This window comes from Somniosus microcephalus, unplaced genomic scaffold, assembly GCF_052327205.1.
Source record: "Somniosus microcephalus isolate GS21.2 unplaced genomic scaffold, FLI_Smic_1.0 unresolved_chr7, whole genome shotgun sequence".
Taxonomy (NCBI): Eukaryota; Metazoa; Chordata; class Chondrichthyes; order Squaliformes; family Somniosidae; genus Somniosus; species Somniosus microcephalus.
Window position 1 is genome coordinate 11,261,626 of NW_028225185.1, and position 13,472 is coordinate 11,275,097.

General features: G+C 49.7%; 1 protein-coding gene across 1 annotated transcript in view; it reads left to right on the forward strand.

Annotated features, from left to right (window-relative positions):
• Nucleotides 1-12,758, forward strand: part of LOC147086529 (uncharacterized) — a gene marked incomplete at its 5' end in the record, with an annotated part of 17,775 nt that extends 5,017 nt beyond the window's left edge. The window contains one exon of the mRNA XM_085978264.1: nucleotides 12,647-12,758. Coding sequence (XP_085834390.1) covers nucleotides 12,647-12,758 — 112 coding nt within the window. The remainder of the gene's footprint in view (nucleotides 1-12,646) is intronic.
• Between the last annotated feature and the right edge of the window lie 714 nt (nucleotides 12,759-13,472).

Below are 13,472 nucleotides of genomic sequence, written 5' to 3' on the forward strand. Positions count from 1 at the left end.
CCCATGTGTGGCTTAGGGACTGTTCCATTGTGGGCAAGAATGAAGGGGGTGTCTCGGACTATACTACTGGAGCAAGAACATAGGGGGTTTTCTTAATACGATAAGTCGGTCAGGTAAATTAACTGTATTATGCCATTTAAACCACTATTTTTAACGTATTTTCTTAAGCTTTTATGGCTCTTACATTACTCTCTATTTTTTAAAATTCATTTATGGATGTGGGCATCGCTGTCAGGGCCAGCATTTATTGCCCATCCCTAATTGCCCCTTGAGAAGGTGGTGGTGAGCCGCCTTCTTGAACCGCTGCAGTCCGTGTGGTGAAGGTGTTCCCACAGTGCTGTTAGGGAGGGAGTTCCAGGATTTGGGACCCAGCGACGATGGAGGAACGGCCGATATATTTCCAAGTCGGGATGGTGTGTGTGACTTGGAGGGGAACTTGGAGGTGGTGGTGTTCCCATGCGCCTGCTGCCCTTGTCCTTCTAGGTGGAAGAGGTCGTGGGTTTGGGAGGTGCTGCCGAAGAAGCCTTGGCGAGTTGCTGCAGTGCATCTTGTAGATGGTACACACTGCAGCCACGGTGCGCCGGTGGTGGAGGGAGTGAATGTTTAAGGTGGTGGATGGGGTGCCAATCAAGCGGGCTGCTTTGTCCTGGATGGTGTCGAGCTTCTCGAGTGTTGTTGGAGCTGCACTCATCCAGGCAAGTGGAGAGTATTCCATCACACTCCTGACTTGTGCCTTGTAGATGGTGGAAAGGCTTTGGGGAGTCAGGAGGTGAGACACTCGCCGCAGAATACCCAGCCTCTGACCTGCTCTTGTAGCCACAGTGTTTATGTGGCTGGTCCAGTTAAGCTGCTGGTCAATGGTGACCCCCAGGATGTTGATGGTGGGGGATTCGGCGATGGTAATGCTGTTGAATGTCAAGGGGCGGTGGTTAGACTCTCGCTTGTTGGAGATAGTCATTGCCTGGCACTTGTGTGGCGCTATTTCTTTCTCTTATCTGTCTCTCTCTCTCCTCTCTCTCTTTCTCTCCTCATTCTTTCTCTCCCTCTGTGTCTCTGATGCCTGGTACATAAGAACATAAGAAGTAGGAGCAGGAGTAGGCCATACGGCCCCTCGGGCCTGCTCCGCCATTCAATAGGATCATGGCTGATCCGAACCTAGACTCACGTCCACTTCCCTGCCCGCTCCCGTAACCCCTAATTCCCTTATCAGCTAGGAAACTGTCTCCGTTTTAAATTTATTTAATGTCGCAGCTTCCACAGCTCTCTGGGGTAGCAAATTCCATAGATTTACTACCCTCTGAGTGAAGAAGTTTCTCCTCATCTCAGTTTTGAAAGGGCAGCCCCTTATTCTAAGATTATGCCCCCTAGTTCCATGACTACTAACACGTTATTGCCCGATGTACCAGGTTGATCGGTCTGCACCCTGTGACCGGCCCGCTCCACAAAGGGAGCGGTCGGTTGCTCTCAAACCGCGGATGATTTCCCACCGTTACCGACTCTCTGCTTCACCCCAAACACACCGCGCCGATCACATCACCGGCCTTATACTGACAGCGGGAGAAGAGCGAAGAAATTGTGAGTTGCAGACAGTCCCTGCTAAAAGGAATAATCTGTCTGGAAAAGAGAGAGGAGAGAGAGAAAGAGAGAGAGAGAGGGAGAGAGAAGAGAGAAAGAGGAGAGAGGAGAGAGAGAAGAGAGAGAAAGAGGAGAGAGAGAGAAAGAGAGAGGAGAGAGAGAGAAAGAGAGAGGAGAGAGAAAGAGGAGAGGAGAGAGAGAGAGAAAGAAAGAGGAAGAGAGAGGAGAGAGAAAGAGGAGAGAGAGAGGATGAGAGAGGAGAGAGAAAAAGGAGAGAGGAGAGAGAGAGAAAGAGAGAGGAGAGGAGAGAGAGAGAGAGAGAGGAGAGAGAGAGAAAGAGAAAGAGGAAGAGAGAGAGAGAGAAAGAGGAGAGAGAGGAGAGAGAGAGAGAGAAAGAGGACGAGAGGAGAGAGAGAAAGAGAGAGGAGAGGAGAGGAGAGAGAGAGAGAGAGGAGAGAGAGAGAGAGAGGAGAGAGAGAGAGAGAAGAGGAGAGAGAGAGAGGAGAAAGAGGAGAGAGGAGAGGAGAGAAAGAGAAAGAGGAAGAGAGAGGAGAGAGAAAGAGGAGAGAGAGAGGATGAGAGAGGAGAGAGAAAGAGGAGAGAGGAGAGAGAGAGAAAGAGAGAGGAGAGAGAAAGAGAGAGGAGAGAGAAAGAGGAGAGAGGAGAGAGAGAGAAAGAGAGAGGAGAGAGAAAGAGAGAGGAGAGAGAAAGAGAGAGGAGAGAGAAAGAGGAGAGAGGAGAGAGAGAGAAAGAGAGAGGAGAGAGAAAGAGGAGAGAGGAGAGAGAGAGAAAGAGAGAGGAGAGAGAAAGAGAGAGGAGAGAGAAAGAGGAGAGAGGAGAGAGAGAGAAAGAGAAAGAGGAAGAGAGAGGAGAGAGAAAGAGGAGAGAGAGAGGATGAGAGAGGAGAGAGAAAGAGGAGAGAGGAGAGAGAGAGCAAGAGAGAGGAGAGGAGAGAGAGAAAGAGAGAGGAGAGAGAAAGAGGAGAGAGGAGGAGAGAGAGAGAGAAAGAGGAAGAGAGGAGAGAGAAAGAGGAGAGAGGAGAGAGAGAGAAAGAGAGAGGAGAGAGAAAGAGGAGAGAGGAGAGAGAGAGAGAGAAGAGAAGAGAGAGGAGAGAGAAAGAGGAGAGAGGAGAGAGAGAGAAAGAGAGAGGAGAGAGAAAGAGGAGAGAGGAGAGAGAGAGAAAGAGAAAGAGGAAGAGAGAGGAGAGAGAAAGAGGAGAGAGAGAGAGAGAGAGGAGAGGAGAGAGAGAAAGAGAGAGGAGAGAGAAAGAGGAGAGAGGAGAGAGAGAGAAAGAGAAAGAGGAAGAGAGAGGAGAGAGAAAGAGGAGAGAGAGAGAAAGAGAGAGGAGAGGAAGAGGAGAGAGAGGATGAGAGAGGGAGAGAGAAAGAGGAGAGAAGAGAAAGAGAGAAAGAGAGGGAGAGAGGGAGATAATGAGAGAAAGAAAGAGGGAGAGAGAAGAGAGAGGAGAGAGAGAAGAGGGAGAGGAAGAGTGGGAGAGAGATAATGAGAGAGATAAAGAGAGAGAAAATGAGCGAGAGAGAGAGAGATGGAGAGATAATGAGAGACAGAAAGAGAAAGAGGAATAAAGAGAGTGAGAGAAGGAGAGAGGGAGGAAGAATCACAGAATCACAGAATCACAGAATCCCCACAGTGCAGATAGAGGCCATTTCGGCCCATCGAGCCTGCACCGACACAAATCCCACCCTATCCCCGTAACCCCACGTATTTAATCCCCTAACACTAAGGGTCAATTTATCATAGCCAAATCAACCTAACCTGCACAAAGCGAGAGATCAGGCAACCCATCGTAGATTAGGGATCGAGTCTGTCTATTTGCTCAGTGTCGCTCTGTTACTGAATCTGACAGCACAGGAGGTGGCCATTCGGCCCATCGTGCCTGTGCCGGCTCTTTGAACGAGCTCTCCAATTAGTCCCACTCCCCCTGCTCTCTCCCCACGGCCCTGTGAATTTTTCCTCTTCCAGTATTTCTCCAATTCCCCTTTTGACAGTCACTATTGAATCTGCTTCCACCGCCCTTTCAGGCAGCGCGTTCCAGATCACAACAAGTCGCTGCGTAAAAAACATTCTCCTCATCTCCCCCTCTGGTTCTTTTGCCGATTATCTTCACTCTGTGTCCTCTGGCTACCGACCCTATGGAGACAGTTTCTTATTTTCATCATTGCAAAGTTGGGGCGGGAGAGGGTAAATGGGGAAGAAACTCAACCTATATTTTCAAAAAGTTGTGAAGCAGTGCGCAGGGAAATAAAGTTTTCTGTTAATTTGGATATTCTAGAATGGCATTGATTTTAAAATGACCTTTTTCAACAAGTTTCGCTTTTGCAAACTTTGGGTTTCAATCCAGCAGTTTGTTCGCTATTCCCTCTCTCGTTCTCTCTCAGCAACCTTTGTCTCATTCTTTCTCTCTCTTTCTCAATCTGTGCTTCTCTCTGTCTGGCTCGTTTTCTCTCTCTCGCTCTCTCTCTCCACCCCCTCTACGTGTATCTTTCTCTCTCTAACTACCTTCCTTCACACTCCGCCTCTCTTTGTCGTTTGCGCGCTCTCTTTATCTGTCTATCTCTGCCTCTGTGTCTGTTACCCTCTCTCACTCTTTCGCCCTCTGCTACTGTAACCCTGCCTTAAATCAGAAATGCGCACAACTGGAATACATGTACCAGGGCTGTTTTAGCAATAGAAGTTGACATAAGAAAACTACTAGGCACTTGGTCTAAGCGTTAAACAAAGCTTTAATCAACTGTTTTACAACATGGAGGTCTAGTTGTGTCCTTCACTAGTTCCTGTTGAAGAATGTCCTGAGCAAGCTGGGCCCGTGCTCGAGTATTTATACTCTCCCTGGACAGTGCCACCAGCAGGCCGCCCAGTATTATTTCATAAGTCATTTCCACATGAATTGACAAGATTCACGTCAGAAATCATTTTAGTTTCACTCTCGTCTCTGCCCCTCCCCCGCACCCCCCTCCAATATTAAGTCTTAGTTTCCATCACAGTTAATCACACTACTGGGGTCAGTGTTCCCCTGAGCTTCCCTCCACCGCTCCTACAGTTACCCTACACACGGCTCCTCCTTCCCCTAGGTATCAGCCGTGGTTAAGTGGGTCACACTCTCTTGCCTCAGAGTCAGAAGGTCGTGGGTTCGAGCCCCGCTCCGGAGATTTGCGCACAAAAATCTGGGCCGACACTCCCAGTGTATTACTGAGGGAGCGCCGCACTGTGGGAGGGGCAGTACTGAGGGAGCGCCGCACTGTCGGAGGGGCAGTACTGAGGGAACGCAGCACTGTCGGAGGGGCAGTACTGAGGGAGCGCCGCACTGTCGGAGGGGCAGTACTGAGGGAACGCAGCACTGTCGGAGGGGCGGTACTGAGGGAACGCAGCACTATCGGAGGGGCAGTACTGAGGGAGCGCCGCACTGTCGGAGGGGCGGTACTGAGGGAGTGCCGCATTGTCGGACGGGCTGTCTTTCGGATGAGATGTTACACCGAGGCCCCGTCTGCCCTCTCAGGTGGACAGAAAATACAGGGAATTGTACCCCAGTGAGAGACAGTGTTTGGAACCCGTACCCCGGTGAGAGTCAGTGCCTGTGGAACCCGTACCCCAGTGAGAGTCAGTATCTGTAGAACGGTACCCTAGTGAGAGTCAGTATCTGTAGAACTGTACCCTAGTGAGAGTCAGTATCTGTAGAACTGTACCCCAGTGAGAGTCAGTGTCTGTGGGACCCGTACCCCAGTGAGAGTCAGTGTGTGTGGAACCTGTACCCCAGTGAGAGTCAGTGTCTGTGGAACTTGTACCCCAGTGAGAGTCAGTGTCTGTGGAACTGTACCCCAGTGAGAGTCAATGTCTGTGGAACTGCACCCCAGTGAGAATCAGTGTCTGTGGAACTCATACCCCAGTGAGATGTCAGTGTGTGTGGAACCTGTACCCCAGTGCGAGTCAGTGTTTGTGGAACCCGTACCCCAGTGAGAGTCAGTGTTTGTGGAACTGTACCCCAGTGAGAGTCAGTGTTTGTGGAACCCGTACCCCAGTGAGAGTCAGTGTTTGTGGAACTGTACCCCAGTGAGAGTCAGTATCTGTGGAACCCGTACCCCAGTGAGAGTCAGTGTCTGTGGAACCCGTACCCCAGTGAGAGTCAGTGTGTGTGGAACCCGTACCCCAGTGAGAGTCAGTGTATGTGGAACTGAACCCCAGTGAGAATTAGTGTCTGTGGAACTGTACCCCAGTGAGAGTCAGTGTCTGTGGAACTGAACCCCAGTGAGAGTCAGTGTCTGTGGAACTGAACCCCAGTGAGAGGCAGTGTCTGTGGAACTGAACCCCAGTGAGAGTCAGTGTCTGTGGAACTCGACCCCAGTGAGAGTCAGTGTCTGTGAGTCTGTACCCCAGTGAGAATCAGTGTCTGTGGAACTCGTACCCCAGTGAGAGTCAGTGTCTGTGAATAAGAAAGGGACGTACCAAAGACTTTGGTGGTGGGGGAAAACCCCTGTTAAAGATGTTTAAGGAGATGGATTTGGTGTAAAGAGATTCCAGGCGCAGTTAGCAGAGACCTGAGGGGCCGAAAGGCCACCCTCTGCGGTTGCCAAACCCTCCGAGTTGCGCCCCCTTCAAAGGCTCTCTCGCAGTCGGTCTAAGCGAAACTTTGTTCCCGGAGGCAGTCACGCCCTTTAGGTTAAGTAGTACTTTAGAGTTCGTCAGTGGTCAGGGACAGGAGGGTGTGACCGCGAGTCAGGAAGGTATGTAGTGATGGAAGAGCCTCAGCCCTGGACCTGGTCCAACAGGTACGAGGTCATTTCTACCTGTATAGATGAGGAAGAGGACTGCAGGGAGGATGGGCAAACTGAACGCGGCACTGTGGTACAGCGGGCCATCGAAGTGGGGGGAGAAGGAAGGAATGTGGTAGTAGTAGGGGACAGTATAGCCAAGGTGATGGATACGGTTCTCTGCAGCCGCGAAAGAGAGTCCCGAAGGCTGTGTTGCCTGCCCGGTGCCAGGGTTAAGGATATCTCCTCGCGGCTGGAGAAGAACTTGGAGTGGGAGGGGGAGGATCCAGTTGTCGTGGTCCACGTAGGAACCAATGACATAGGTAGAACCAACAATGAGGTTCTGCTGAGGGAGTTTGAGGAGCTCGTGTCTAAATTAATAAGCAGAACCACAAGGGTAATAATCTCTGGATTACTACCTGAGCCACGCGCAAATTGGCATAGGGTCAAGCATATCAGAGAGTTAAATGCGTGGCTCAAAGAGTGGTGTGGGAGGAAGGGGTTTCAGTTCATGGGGCATTGGCACCAGTACTGGGGAAAGAGGGAGCTGTTCCGTCGGGACGGGCTCCACTTAAACCGGGCTGGGACCAGCATCCTGGCGAATCGAATAACTAGGGCAGTAGACAGAGCTTTAAACTAAAAAAAGGAGGGGAGGGGTCAGGTGAGGGGAAATTTTGAAATCTAAGGAGAAAGGTCAAGGCAATCGAGCAGTGTAGCGATTTGGCTAAAAATAAGCAGAATGTGACAGGAAGGGACAGAGGCCTAGAAATTCAGTGGGCTGCGCCACCAGTTAGCGCCCAAAGAGGGCACTCAGTGGCTTTAGCGCCACTGGCCACGCCTCCCGCGATATTTAGCGGGGCGCTAATGGCAGCGTTAGCTTGTAGCGCTGCGCCGCCACCGATGACGTCATTGGTGTGCGCAGCGCCCCGCTACCGCCCCGGTCGCGATATTTGGTCGCGCCCGCCTCTGTAACGCCGGTCGCAAATCGCGACCGGTTCACAGGGCCTACCTGTGGCGGTAGTGGCGTAAATTAAGGTGGAGGTGCGGGGCGGCCATTTTTTCCGGTGGCCGCCTGCCAGCACCTCCTCGCGCCGCCCTCCCCGGCCTCCTGATCCACCCCCCGGGCAGTGCCGGCTGTGTCCCAAAAGCCCGGCACTTCTCCTCGGTGTCGGGCTCTTTTGCTGGCACTCGCGATCGGTGATCGCGCTGGTGCAGGCCCCTCCCCCTTAAGAAGGGGAGGAAGGCCTGCAGTACAGCAGCGCGCCGTGCCACAGCATGTGGCGCTGTGGCACGTAGCGCTGCGATATTCAGTTTGAGCGCCCCAAGCGGGACGCGGGGAGCCTCGAGCAGCGCCCCGAGTCCCTCTTGGGGCGCTCCCACTGAATATCGGGAGGGCGCAAGCGGCTCTGGCCGGAGCGCAAATTCCAGCGCCCAGGCAAGCTTGGCGCCCCAAACGCGGCGCCACCGAATTTTTAGCCCAGAGAGTTTAACGGTAGCAATGCAGCAGAGAATAAGGTCAAAGCAGGGAATAATGGTAAAAAAAATTAAATTAAAGGCTCTTTACCTGAATTCACGAAGCATTCGTAACAAGATAGACAAACTAGTGGCACAAATAGAGGTAAATGGGTTTGATCTAATAGCCATTACAGAGACCTGGTTGCAAGGTGGCCAAGGTTGGGAACTAAATGTTCCAGGGTACTTGACTTTCCAAAAGACAGGCAGAATGGAAAAGGAGGGGGAGTAGCCCTGATAATAAAGGATGACATAAGGACAGTAGCAAGAAAGGATCTCGGCTTGGAAGATCAGGAAGTAGAATCAGTATAATCATAATCATAATCATATCAACTTTATTGTCATTGCTAGTGCACAAGTGCAGTACAACGAAATGTAGGCTTGCGGCTCCCGAGAGTGTACATTTAGATTAAGACATTTAAACATTCAACATACATTTGGCTTGTAATACATTAACATAAACATAACCATAATAAAGTGCATTGGCAGAGGTGCAGGCTTTAGAGTTTATTTGTGGAGTTCAGTAGGATGACAGCCCTGGGAAAGAAGCTGTTCCTAAATCTGGTCGTTCGGGTGCGAATGCATCTGTAGCGTCTCCCAGATGGCAGGAGGGCGAACAGACTGTGGCTGGGGTGGGTAGGGTCTTTGATGATGGTCCGTGACCTCCGTAAACAGCGTTTCTGGTATATGTGCTCTATGGTCGGTAGCCGGGTGCCGGTAATGCGTTGGGCAGTTTTGACTACCCGCTGCAGGGCTTTCCGGTCATAGTAGCTACAGCTGCCATACCATACTGTGATACAGTTCGTCAGGATGCTCTCTATTGTGCAGCGGTAAAAGTTAGAGAGGATCAGGGGTGACAGGTTACATCCCTTCAGCCTCCTTAGGAAATATAGGCGCTGCTGGGCCTTCTTCACCAGAGAGGAGGTATTGAGGGACCAGGAGAGGTCTTCCGAGGAACTTAAAGCTGTCCACCCTTTCCACCACAGCCCCATGGATGTGGATGGGGGTGTGACTTCCGCCTTTAGACTTCCTGAAGTCCACAATGATTTCTTTGGTTTTCTTGATGTTAAGGGCCAGGTTGTTATCGGCGCACCACTTCACGAGATGCTGGACCTCCTCCCTGTAGGCTGACTCATCGTTGTTGGTGATCTGGCCTACTACCGTGGTGTCATCCGCAAACTTGATGATGGTGTTGGAACCATGAACAGCCACACAGTCGTGGGTGAAGAGGGAGTAGAGGAGGGGGCTCAGCACACATCCTTGTGGCTGGGCGGAGATAAGGAATAACAAGGGGCAGAAATCACTAGTAGGAGTAGTATATAGGCCCCCTAACAGTAGCTATACCATTGGATATTAATCAAGAAATAGTAGGAGCTTGCAACAAAGGTAATGCAATAATCTTGGGGGACTTTAATCTTCATATAGACTGGACGAATCAAATTGGCAAAGGTAGTCTGGAGGACGAGTTCATGGAATGCATTCGGGACAGTTTCCTAGAATAATATGTCATGGAACCAACCAGGGAACAGGCTATTTTAGATCTTGTCATAGAGTCATAGAGTTTTTACAGCACAGAAAGAGGCCCTTCGGCCCATCGTGTCTGCGCCGCCCATCCATCCCTGTCCAGTCTAATCCCATTTTCCAGCATTTGGTCCATAGCCTTGTATGCAATGGCATTTCAAGTGCTCATCCAAATGCTTCTTGAATGTTGTGAGGGTTCCTGCCTCTACCGCCCTTTCAGGCATTGAGTTCCACATTCCAACCACGCTCTGGGTGAAAAAGTTCCTCCTCAAATCCCCTCTAAATCTCCTGCCCCTTACCCTGAATCTATGCCCCCTTGTTATTGACCCCCCTACTAAGGGGAAAAGTTCCTCTTTATCTACCCTATCTATGCCCCTCATCATTTTGTACACCTCAATCAGGTCCCCCCTCAGCCTTCTTTGCTCCAAGGAAAACAACCCCAGCCTGTCCAGCCTCTCTTCATAGCTGAGGTGCTCCATCCCAGGTAACATCCTGGTGAATCTTCTCTGCACCCTCTCCAAAGCAATCACATCCTTCCTATAGTGAGGCGACCAGAACTGCACACAGTACTCCAGCTGTGGCCTCACCAGCGTTTTGTACAGCTCCATCATAACCTCCCTGCTCTTATATTCTATGCCTCGGCTAATGAAGGCAAGTATCCCATATCTTGTATTGTGTAATGAGACAAGGCTAATTAGCAATCTCATCGTAAAGGATCCTCTGGGGCAGAGTGATCATAATATGATAGAATTTCACGTTAATTTTAAGAGTGACTTGCCTAAGTCCGAAACTAGAGTCTTAAACTTAAATAAAGCCAATTACATAGGTATGAGGGGCGAGTTGGCTAAGGTAGATTGGAAAAATAGATTAAAAGGTATGGCGGTAGATAGGCAGTGGCTAGCATTTAAAGAAATATTTCATAATTCTCAACAAAAATACATTCCATTGAGAAACAAAAACTCCACAGGAAAAGTGATCCAACCGTGGCTAACTAAAGAAGTTAAGGATAGCATTAGAGTGAAAGAAGAAGCTTATAATGTTGCAAAGAATAATAGTCTGAAGATTGGGAGAGTTTCAGAAACCAGCAAAGGTTGACCAAAAAATTGATAAAAAGGGAAAAAATAGAATATGAAAGAAAACTAGCAAGAAACATAAAAACAGATTGTAAGAGCTTCTACAAGTATGTAAAAAGGAAAAGAGTAGCTAAAGTAAACGTTGGTCCCTTAGAGGCTGAGACAGGAGAAATTATTATGGGGAATAAGGAAATGGCAGAAACGTTAAACAAATATTTTGTATCTGTCTTCACAGTAGAAGACACAAAAAGCACACCAAAAATGGTGGGGAACCAAGGGTCTAATGAGGGTGAGGAACGTAACGTAATTAATATAAGTAGAGAAAAAGTACTAGAGAAACTAATGGGACTAAAAGCCAACAAATCCCCTGGACCTGACGTCCTACATCCTAGGGTTCTAAAAGAGGTGGCTGAAGAGATAGTGGATGCATTGGTTTTGATCTTCCAAAATTCCCTAGATTCTAGAATGGTCCCAGCGGATTGGAAGGTCACAAATGTAACACCGCTATTCAAGAAAGGAGGGAGAGAGAAAACAGGGAACTACAGGCCAGTTAGCCTGACATCAGTCGTCGGGGAAATGCTGGAATCCATTGTTAAGGAAGTGGTATCAGGGCACTGAGAAAATCATAACATGATTAGGCAGAGTAACCATGGTTTTATGAAAGGGAAATCGTGTTTGACAAATTTATTAGAGTTTTTTGAGGATGTAACTGGCAGGGTAGATAAAGGGGAACCAGTGGATGTACTATATTTGGATTTCCAAAAGGCATTTGATAAGGTGCCACATAAAAGGTTATGACACAAGATTAGGGCTCATGGGGTTGAGGGTAAGGCTAGAGGATTGGTTAACAGACAGAAAACGGATTTTTTTCAGGTTGGTAGTCTGTAACTAGTGGGGTGCCGCAAGGATCAGTGTTGGGGCCTCAGTTATTTACAATCTATATTAATGACCTAGATGAAGGGACCGAGTGTAATGTATCCAAGTTTGCTGATGACACAAAGCTCGGTGGGACAGTAAGCTGTGAGGAGAACACAAAGAGGCTACAAAGGGATATAGATAGACTGAGTGAGGGGGCAGTAAGGTGGCAGATGGAGTATAATGTAGGGAAATGTGAGGTTATTCACTTTGGCAGGAAGAATAGAAAAACAGAATATTTTTTAAATGGTGAGAAACTTTCAAATGTTGGTGTTCAGAGAGATTTGGGTGTCCTCGTGCAAGAAACACAGAAAGCTGGCATGCGGGTACAGAAAGCAATAAGGAAGGCAAATGGCATGTTGGCCTTTATTGCAAGGGGGTTGGAGTATAAGAGTAAGGAAGTCTTGCTACAATTGTACAGGGCCTTGGTGAGACCACACCTGGAGCACTGTGCACAGTTTTGGTCTCCTTATCTAAGGAAGGATATACTTGCCTTGGAGGCGGTGCAACGAAGGTTCACCAGATTGATTCCTGGGATGAGAGGGCTGTCCTATGAGGAGAGATTGTGTAGAATGGGCCGATACTCTCTGGAGTTTAGAAGAATGAGAGGTGATCTCATTGAAACATACAAGATTCTGAGGGGGATTGACAGGGTAGATGCTGAGAGGCTGTTTCCCCCTGGCTGGAGAGTCTAGAACCAGGGGTCACAGTCTCAGGAATAAGGGGTCGGCCATTTAGGACTGAGATGAGGAGAAATTTCTTCACTCAGAGGGCGGTGAATCTTTGGAATTCTCTGCCCCAGAGGGCTGTGGAGGCTCAGTCGTTGAGTATATTCAAGGCCGAGATCGAGAGATTTTATGACTCTCGGGGAATCAAGGGATATGGGGATCGGGCGGGAAAGTGGAGTTGAGGTCGATGATCAGCCATAATTTAATTGAAACAGAGAAGTTAGGAGCAGGAGTCGGCCATTTGGCCCCTCGAGCCTGCTCCGCCATTCAAATGAGCAGGGTTTGGATGATCAGCCATGATCTCGTTGAATGGCGGAGCAGGCTCGAAGGGCCGAATGGCCGACTCCTGCTCCTATCTTCTATGTTTCTATGTTTCTATGACTGACTCCTGCTCTTGTTTCTTACGTTCTTATGAAACGGGGTCAGCGGCAGCTGCTTGGGTTTTTTATTTATTTGCACACTTCCTGCGACGCCTGCCTGCCTAGGGTCAGGCCTCTTCCTGCAACGGACTCCGCGACCCGTCGCAGGATCATTTTCGCCTCTTTTCGGCCGCTAGCTCCTTGCACCCCCGCCCCCCGCTCGCCTCCCGCCCGTCCGGCTTTCCACGGAAAGCGCTCGGGTCGCGGGACGACCGCGGCAGTGGAACCTGCGGCTCGCAGGCTGCCTAGCCTGCCCAAACCTGGCACCGCCAGATGAAAGGACAGAGACGGGTGTGAATGAGTAATTTTTTATTAATTACCGTTAATGAACCCGCTCTGACTGCTGCTGCTTTTTTTTCGCTCTCTCTGTTTGCCTGAACGAGATGACGAGGAGAGGTGAGTTACATATTCCCCCCACCTCCCACTCGATCAGACCACATTACAGCACAGGAGGAGGCCATTCGGCCCATCGTGCCTGGGCCAGCTCTTTGAAAGAAACTCTTCAATTAATTCCACTTCCCCCCGCCGCCGCCTCTTTCCACACAGCCCTGCAGATTTTTCCGTTTCAAGTATTTATCCAATTCGCTTTTGAAAGTTACAATTGAATCTGCTTCCACCGCCCTTTCAGGCAGCGCATTCCAGATCACAACAACTCGCTGCGTAAAAACATTCCCCTCATCTTCCCCTCTGGTTCTTTTGCCTATTAAACCTGTGTCAGTATCTGTGCTATACCCCAGTGAGAGCCAGTGACTGTGGAACTGTACCCAAGTGTGAGTCAGTGTCTGTGGAACCCGTACCCCAGTGAGAGTCAGTGTCTGTGGAACTGTACCCCAGTGAGAGCCAGTGACTGTGGAACTGTACCCCAGTGAGAGTCAGTGTCTGTGGAACCCGTACCCCAGTGAGAGTCAGTGTCTGTGGAACCCGTACCCCAGTGAGAGTCAGTGTCTGTGGAACTGTACCCCA